Here is a 9,196-nt window from a genome sequence, read left to right as displayed (position 1 = left end):
GTCAGTGTTTTAATGAAAATAATTCTGTTGTAAGGCTGCTGTCATTGTGATCTTTAATGTCCTGTTTCACACACACCGTTACACACAGTAAATATGCAAGAAGGAGCCTTCAGCTCCGCAGACGTGGTCTCAGATGGAGGGCATGTTGCAGTGTGGGGCTGGGCCGGTGTATTTCAGGAGCTCGCAGGCCTATTGGTCTGACTGGGAATCCATTTCCATAAAGAGGATGTGAGCATTTTGCTGAGGCATCGCCAGCCACCATATATACGTATTTCATTTTTCTCTGTCTGTGGCTTTGGCAGTGTCTCCTTTTCTTCCACCAAGTGTGTCTTGTCCTCCTTCTTCCTCCTTGTCAGTAGGTGAGAAATCTTCCTTATTTTTTCTCCTTCTCCAGCCTCTTCGAGCCTCTCTGAGAGCAGCATCTTTAGCTCTACTGAGCAGTTTCATCCGGCCTCAGTCGGTTTCTACGATCCATCATTGCAACCTGGATTAAAACTGTCTTCACCTCTGACTCATCGTGACATCCTCAACTTTCTACGTGTTTTCTATCAATATGTCACCTTATCTGAAACCTGAATTTATGGCTTCTGCTCAGCTCCGCATTGTGTCTAGTAGTTGTGTGTTTTAAGAGATGTTTGCAGTTTAGTGTGAAGAAGTGAACGTCACCCAGAAACTGGAGTCTTAAAGCTGCTGCAGGCTGCGTCTGCAGGGTTTAAAAAAGATGAGGTTGGTGAACAAAAAGAAAAAAAAAATCAATTTATTTAAAACACTTAATCAGAAGGAAGAAAGTTGATATGAATGAAAACAGTATCTTAGACTTAACTTGCAAACTTAACCATTTCATGCATGGTATGTTTGTAAATGATCCACTTCAGTGGACATCAGCGACTCATCCAAACACTCACTCACTGAAGAATAAAACGTTTACAGAGTTTGCTGAACATGATACAGCTACGTTTTTGATCAAATATTTATATTTGACAAATTTATTTTATACATATCTATGTAGAACAGATAGATAAATAAATAAAATGTAAAATGTTTCAGAAATAATAAAAAGGCATCACTGTACATGTCTAGATGTAAAATATTGTATGTGACAAACATGTAGCGCTGTTTATTAATTATTCATGCATGAAAGGTTCATTCATCTTTACTGATTATTGAATACATTAATGGTCTTATTCATGATTTTTCAGGACACTTATTTCATTTTGATAAACCGTTGATTGAAGTTTTTTTTTTTTTTAAATGACAAGTCAAAGTCCTTCAGGATAAAGCACTTTAATTCCTCAAAATATATTCATGTCCAACTGGAAAGTTGAAACATTAATAAAACAAAAATATTATAAAAATGTGTTAAAATAAATCATTTAATAATTAATAATAACAACAATTATAATTATTAGTAATAATAATAATAATAATAATAATAATAATGTAAGCTTGTTGGGAGCTCCTACCTTATTGTTGAAAATGATTGAAAAGTTCTATTAAGATTAATTTCCGCAGCAGAATGTGTGAAATGAAGCGTCACTCGATCCGCTCAGAGGCGTGACACCCGAGCCGGACCTTCCCAGTTTAGTTCTCCTCAGCTGTGCTTCAGATCGCGTTACCGTACAAATCTGCTGTCCATCAATCTCCATCAGAGCTGAGGAACATGCTGATCTCAGACCGGATCGCAGTGGCCACCTGATCCGGGTGAATCTGGACTCGCACATTGAGGCCTTTCCATCCTAAACATGTTCTAATCTGTGTATTGATGCAGGTTCTGAACCACAAAACCCATCAAGATGTCTGAGTAAGTCTGAACCACATCCTCTGTTACCTCATAGATGAAACATGGAATATGATTTATTAAATTAGGTGTGGATGGGAAATTTAAAAAAATAAAGAAAGTAATAACTGCGCTAGGAAATACAGTTATTACTCATCTGTTGCTTTCCGTCTTAGTTGTTATAAAAATGATCATTTAATGGACTTTTTGGGGGGATTATAATTGACAATAATAAATGGGAGATTACTTGAATTTATTAAAATTCTCACAGCTTCAGAAAGAAAATGATTATTTTTTTATTGAGTTAAAATAGTAACTAATGATGGGAACTTCGTCCAAAACAGGAAAAAGATGACATCCAGCCGCAGGCATCACCTGAAGGTAAACTCTGGATGCTGGTTATCACTTCTCAGCAGTCCCTCAAGTCTTTGTTAGACTGAGAGCTGTTACGCTGCTTTTGTGTTTCCCCTCCAGAGCCTGGTCCTGCAGATCGCTCAGAGCTGGCTCGAGCAGGAGAAGAAGGACATCGAAGCTGCCAAGGAGGCTTACATGTCCGAGCACTGTCCTGCTCCGGAGCTGAACGGAGATCAGGCTGCTCTCATGGTGAGACAAAATCTGTGAGAAGAAAGAAAAGATCTATGAATGCTCAGGAAACTCCTCCTTTATAAGCATAATCAGGTCAGATGAGCTTGTGTATGACTGTAAGATGTTTGTCAAAGCCCTGAAACATCAGAGTCAAAAGAAACAGCAGAAATCACTTGATGAAATGATAGTTGTAAAATTTCTCTTACTTTTGCTGTTTTTCTGGGAAAAGTTTATTTTACCTGTAAATCCATAATATCCTGTTAGACGCATGTCTCGTGTTTCACTCAAATCATTCTGGCATCTCTAACGGACTTTATGTCCCTGTCCGGCTCTTATTCTGCTGATTCTGATTGGCTGACAGTGCTGGTTTATTCTGTTGGTGCTAATGACTCCAAAAAAAGTCTCATTCACTCAAATCAACCCATCTGTTGTGGAGTTAGAGGTCTGCATTCACACACAGCTCAGCAGCAGCCAACCACACTTTACATGGTAGGATGCAGCTGTGGTTGAGTTAAAAAGAAATGAACATACAAAACTGTTGAATTTGTGTTATACAAATGATTTCTGTACACTGTTCAAATGCAGAGATGGGGCCAAACCGGGTTAAAATGGCCACTTTGAAGACCTGAAGAAAAACCTCTTTCATTTTATCGTCGCTGACCTTTGCAGACATGATGTTCACACTGTTCTATGATCTGATCGAGGTTTAGAGCTACAGCTGCATCATTCCAAAAAGTTATTCACATTTATCCTGAAAGTGGTTTTAATATTATTATTATTTTTTTATTAGGGGATCCTGAACTTTTTTTTTTTCATTTGTGCCATCTTCTTTTCTTCTTCACCAGTAGCACATGTACTGATATTTGCACATCTTAACAAATCTCCCTTTACTGTCACTCTAGGAATATTCAAGCAGACCTTGTGGTTGCAAAGAAATACTCATTTAGTTATTGGACATTTTGAAGAAGAAGCATAGGGTCCAAAAAGGGTTAAAATGCTTCAAATGTTTCTGACAAGGACAGTAAATGTTGTCTTTAATTCACCATCTTATATTCTTCATAGTTATCTTTGCTTTGTAAACTATTTAATGCTCCAGAATATTATTTTAACTTGTTAAAACTTGAAACTTCTGGATGCTGCATGATACTGTAATTTTTTTTATTTTATTTTACTTTTGTATTGACAGGAAGTCTGCAAGAAGCTCCATACTATCCTCGACAAGATTGATGAGGATAGGTATGATGCTGAGGCCAAAGTTCAGAAGGCTGACAAAGAGGTGTGTGTGTGTGTGTTTTTTTAATACGATAGATTTAACAAGGAAGAACAGAAAATTAAAACGTTTGTTTCCTTCTCACAGATTGAAGACCTGAAGATCAAAGTTGTGGACTTGATCGGCGTGAAGAAGCCCGCCCTGAAGAAGGTGCGCATGTCCGCTGACACCATGCTGCAGGCCCTGCTGGGCTCCAAACACAAGGTGACTATGGATCTGAGGTCCAACCTGAAGCAGGTCAAGAAGGAGGTGAAAGAGGAGGTGAGATTACAGCTTTTTACCGACAGTTGGAGATCTGTGGTCCAAATCCACCACTGTGATGCAGTCTCTCACATGGACGCTTTTTGTCGTTTGCAGTCAACAGAAGCAGTGGGTGACTGGCGTAAGAACATCGAGGATAAGGCTGACAGGAAGAAGATGTTCGAGTCCTCCTAAATGTTGCTGCTGTTTGTCTTTCTGTTTACATGAACTCCTCGTATCTTATATGTGTTGGTGACTGATGTATGTCTCACAGAGCTGAAAGTTAACAGGTCATCCCGCAGGAAACGTGTTCAAAGGTTTTTATTTCTTTTCAGTTTTTCTGTCTTTTTTTTTCCTTTTCCTTTGGGTTGCACTTTGTGGACGTTTGGAGGGAGGGAGGAGGAGGAGTGTGGAGTTTCTGCAGGTTCACACACAAACATCAAGTCTTCAACTCCACAGTAAAGGAAACATTCACACAACAACACAATAAACATCAATTTGGAAGAAACAGACTGAAGTTTTTGTGTCAGTGTGTCAGCTTTATTTATGTAGCACATTTAAAAGCCTATGGCCAACCAAAGTGCTTCACAGTAACAACACGTATCAACAATAAAAACAACAAAAGCAAAACAACAAAAAGAAAAAAAAGAAACAGATAAAAGATCCAGTAGAGGTGACTCTGCTCAGCGAAAGGCCAGGGTGAATAAGTGGGTCTTAAGACGTGTTTTTAAAAATGAAGAGGCTATTTACAGACCGTACAGAGGGGGCAATGTGTTCCACAACGTAGGAGCCACAACTGCAAAGGCTCGATCTCCTGGTTTTCATGAGGGATGGAGCCTTAGTCCAGAACCATCTGGTCAGCTGACCTAAGGGCTCTCGAGGGTTGATGCACCTTAACAGGTTCAGATAAATATTCTGGGGCCAGTCCATTCACAGACTTTGAAACAAATAAAAAGTGAAGTGAGGAAATCACAGGCCTTATGTGCTCGTGCTTCTTTGTCCTGGTTAGGAGACAAGCTGCTGGATTCTGGACAAGCAGCAGATGATTGAGATCTGAATGGCCGACATACAGGGAGTTACAGTAGTCCAGGCGCGATGAAATAAAAGCATGGATAACGTTTTCTAGATCAGCCCTTCTTAGATAGAGTTTGACTTTGGCTAGAAGCCAAAGTTAAAAGAAGCTAGCCTTGATCACTGAGCAGATATGATCGTCTAATTTATGTGCCCCATCAGTAAAAACACCAAAAATCCTAGCCTGTGCTTGTATATAAGGTGCTACTGGGCCAAGGGAGCTGGCAAGGACCTGAACCAAGTCAGGGCGACCAAACAGGACAATCTCAGTGTTTGTTTTTAATTAATCTTAAGAAATTTAAGTGCATCCATGTCTTAATATCCCTCATGTAATTAGACACAACAAGAAGAGATTCCTTAGAAGGGACCTTTAATGGCAAGTAAACCTGCACATGGTCAGCGAAGCAGTGACAAGGAATATCATGCTTCCTAAATAGCAACCCCAGGGGTAGCAAAGGGAGAACAGTAGAGGGCCCAGAGCTGACCCCTGGGAGATCCCACAGGTCAGATGGGCCACCAAGGAGGAAAGCTGCCCCAAGTGCACACAGAAGGATCTATCTGCGAGATAGGATTTTGTCTTTGTTATTATAGAAAGATCAAACCAAAAATCAGACAGTCATCTATTTATAGCTTCAAATCTGGAGATGGATGTAAACCAGCAGAGAGGCCAGCCGCCTCTCGTATCATAGCAACACTGCTTGTGACATCTTTTTTTGTCGTCCTGTGTCGATCACGAGGTCAAATAATGAAGTTTAACAACTTTAACAAGACAAGTCAAGTCAAGACAAGACAAGACAAGACAAGACAAGACAAGACAAGACAAGACATACTTTATTCATCCCCAGCTGGGGAAATTCAGGTGTCCAGCAGCATACAATGTTTGCCACACTCTCACTGCCATACAAAACCACAACATGACAACAGTAAATAAAATTAGTTAAAAACTACTTTCAATAGTAATATTGATACTGCAATCTTCTACAATCTTTTGCACACTTCATTATATTACAATTTTTAAACAAATGTTTAGCCACAATTATGAAAACAGGCACATCAAACAGCAAAACACACATTTAGTAAAACACCTCAAGAAATTTAGCAAAATAAAACTTCCTTTGTAAAAGTTATACACAAAATTATAAAAACTGTATTTTGTCACCAGTAATGGTTCTTATGATCAGATTTATTTTTAACAGCTTACACACTGATATGATGAATCTAAAACACTTTTAGCGCTTTTACTTTGCTCATGATTTCTGTTGGTGAGGTTTATAAAGTACTAAAATAAAATCAGTAAGTAGTGCAAAGTCCAATGCTGCACATGGAGGGAAATACTTTTTTTATTACATGTACTCAAATCAGTCAACATGGAAGTCAGAAATATAGTTTAAGGTTTAAACTCAACAAACATCTGTGTAGGTCAGAAAAGAAAATACTTCGTCCAACACACAGAGATTAACTGTAGGGAAAAAACAGCTGTCTAGTTAAGGTATCGTCTCTTCTCCTAGATGCATGAATGGATGGCGGATGGATGGATGGGTGGATGGATGGATGGATGGATGGGTGGATGGATGGATGGATGGGTGGATGGATGGATGGATGGATGGATGGATGGATGGATGGATGGATGGATGGATGGATGGATGGATGGATGGGTGAAGGAATGGATTGATGGATGGATGGATGGATGGATGGATGGGTGAAGGAATGGATGGATGGATGGATGGATGGGTGAAGGAATGGATGGATGGATGGATGGATGGATGGATGGATGGATGGATGGATGGATGGATGGATGGATGGGTGAAGGAATGGATGGATGGATGGATGGATCGGTGAAGGAATGGATTGATGGATGGATGGATGGATGGATGGATGGATGGGTGAAGGAATGGATGGATGGATGGATGGATGGATGGATGGATGGATGGATGGATGGATGGGTGAAGGAATGGATGGATGGATGGATGGATGGATGGATGGATGGATGGGTGAAGGAATGGATTGATGGATGGATGGGTGGATGGATGAATGGATGGGTGGATGGATGGATGGGTGAAGAAACGGATGGATGGATGGGTGAAGGAATGGATGGATGGATGGATGGGTGAAGGAATGGATGGATGGATGGATGGATGGATAGATGGGTGAAGGAATGGATTGATGGATGGATGGATGGATTGATGGATGGATGGATAGGTGGATGGATGGATGGATGGATGGATGATGGATGGATGGATGGATGGATGGATGGATAGATGGATGGATGGATGGATGGATGGATGGATGGATGGATGATGGATGGATGGATGGATGGATGGATTTGTGAATGAATGAATGGATGAATGGGTGAAGGAATGAATGGATGGATGGATGGATGGATGGATGGATGGATGGATGGATGGATGGATGGATGGATGGATGGATGATGGATGGATGGATGGATGGATGGATTTGTGAATGGATGAATGGATGAATGGGTGAAGGAATGAATGGATGGATGGATGGATGGATGGATGGATGAATGGATAGATGGATGGATAGGTGGATGGATGGATGGATGGATGCATGGATGGATGGATGGATGGATTTGTGAATGAATGAATGGGTGAAGGAATGAATGAATGGATGGATGGATGGATGGATGGATGGATGGATGGATGGATGGATGGATGGATGGATGGGTGAAGGAATGGATGGATGGATGGATGGATGGATAGATGGGTGAAGGAATGGATTGATGGATGGATGGATGGATTGATGGATGGATGGATAGGTGGATGGATGGATGGATGGATGGATGATGGATGGATGGATGGATGGATGGATGGATAGATGGATGGATGGATGGATGGATGGATGGATGGATGATGGATGGATGGATGGATGGATGGATTTGTGAATGAATGAATGGATGAATGGGTGAAGGAATGAATGGATGGATGGATGGATGGATGGATGGATGGATGGATGGATGGATGATGGATGGATGGATGGATGGATGGATTTGTGAATGGATGAATGGATGAATGGGTGAAGGAATGAATGGATGGATGGATGGATGGATGGATGGATGAATGGATAGATGGATGGATAGGTGGATGGATGGATGGATGGATGCATGGATGGATGGATGGATGGATTTGTGAATGAATGAATGGGTGAAGGAATGAATGAATGGATGGATGGATGGATGGATGGATGGATGGATGGATGGATGGATGGATGGATGGATGGATGGATGGATGATGGATGGATGGATGGATAATGGATGGATGGATGGATGGATGGGTAGTAACAGGTATTAAAATGATCCAGTGTGTCCACAGTATGCTTCCCAGTCTGAACACCTGTTCGCTGCCTATGAATAATACAAAAGAAAAAATTGAACAAATGTCACTGAAAAGTGCTCCAAACTCTGAATGATCTCCTGGAGTTCATTAAACATTAAATGTGCTGTTGTTTTAAGATCCACCTCACACTGACACCTTCCCACTCCTTGTATGGTGCTTTGAGCTCTTCCTCCAGCCTGAAGGAGGCTCCTTGGCTCCGGGGCTTCTAAAGTTTCCTCAGAAGCTAACTTTATCCCGGTAGCCTCTTGGGGAATGTCAAGGAGATGCCTCGAAGACAAATTTGGATCATGTGACTTCACCAAGACTCTGTTTTAAAAACCGCTGCAGTTTCCCTTCGCTCACCAGTCTGCTGGACTTAGTCCCACAGCTGATTTTAAATTTAGCTACAGGAACACTTTTCTTATGGTATATGTGTGGCATGAGGCAGTAATCTTTTTTTTCTTTTTCATGTATAAGGCACAGAGAGAAGACAAACTTCACCACAGAAACCATGACATTTTACCATGCTACCCAAAACTTCTGTTATGTTTCTGTTCCCCAGAGCCCAATATTCCCAATCCCCACATGAAGACCTGTAGTCTTTGTCACCGTCCATGAACCAGATGTCCTCAGGCTGTTCTCCTATTGCTGTTGTTGGTCTGCTGCTTTGACCTGCCCATGATGTTCATGTCTTCCAGTCAGTCTAAATAAATCAATAGACAAACTAATGAACCAGGACCAGCTCTCTTCTTTTATTATTATCAATTTTTCATCTTTATTTTTATTTGAATTGTTTTAACCCTTTAATGTCTAAGTTTATTTACAATAATATAAAATCAAAATGCGAACAGAAAAAGTCATGAAAAATAAAAGGAAAGACTGTAATAAAATAAAATACAATTAAGTATTAAATACACAAAT

The 9,196-nt window shown here is 40.5% G+C and overlaps 1 protein-coding gene across 2 annotated transcripts; it reads left to right on the top strand.

Moving 5' to 3' along the window:
- The first annotated feature begins 39 nt into the window (after positions 1–39).
- On the top strand, positions 40–4,371 carry LOC121648071 (troponin I, fast skeletal muscle-like). Of its 2 annotated transcripts, XM_041998005.1 has the most exons (7): positions 40–359; positions 1,769–1,801; positions 2,122–2,158; positions 2,252–2,380; positions 3,549–3,638; positions 3,720–3,893; positions 3,990–4,371. In XM_041998005.1, the coding sequence occupies exons 2-7, from the start codon at positions 1,794–1,796 to the stop codon at positions 4,065–4,067; spliced, it is 516 nt and encodes a 171-aa protein (XP_041853939.1). In that variant the 5' UTR covers positions 40–359; positions 1,769–1,793; the 3' UTR covers positions 4,068–4,371. The 2 variants fall into 2 exon arrangements, with proteins under 2 accessions (XP_041853939.1, XP_041853940.1); XM_041998006.1 differs by lacking the exon at positions 40–359 and having other exon boundaries at positions 1,632–1,801.
- The last annotated feature ends 4,825 nt before the right edge of the window (positions 4,372–9,196 follow it).

The sequence above is a fragment of the Melanotaenia boesemani genome, chromosome 10 (assembly GCF_017639745.1).
Source record: "Melanotaenia boesemani isolate fMelBoe1 chromosome 10, fMelBoe1.pri, whole genome shotgun sequence".
NCBI classification, from domain to species: Eukaryota; Metazoa; Chordata; class Actinopteri; order Atheriniformes; family Melanotaeniidae; genus Melanotaenia; species Melanotaenia boesemani.
This window is presented reverse-complemented; position numbering and strand designations above follow the sequence as displayed.

Excerpts from the sequence above, each read along its gene's own strand:
- LOC121648071 (XM_041998005.1), top strand. Across the intron at positions 2,159-2,251 it reads GCCGCAGGCATCACCTGAAG|AGCCTGGTCCTGCAGATCGC; the intron begins GTAAACTCTGGA and ends TTTCCCCTCCAG. Across the intron at positions 3,639-3,719 it reads TTCAGAAGGCTGACAAAGAG|ATTGAAGACCTGAAGATCAA; the intron begins GTGTGTGTGTGT and ends TCCTTCTCACAG.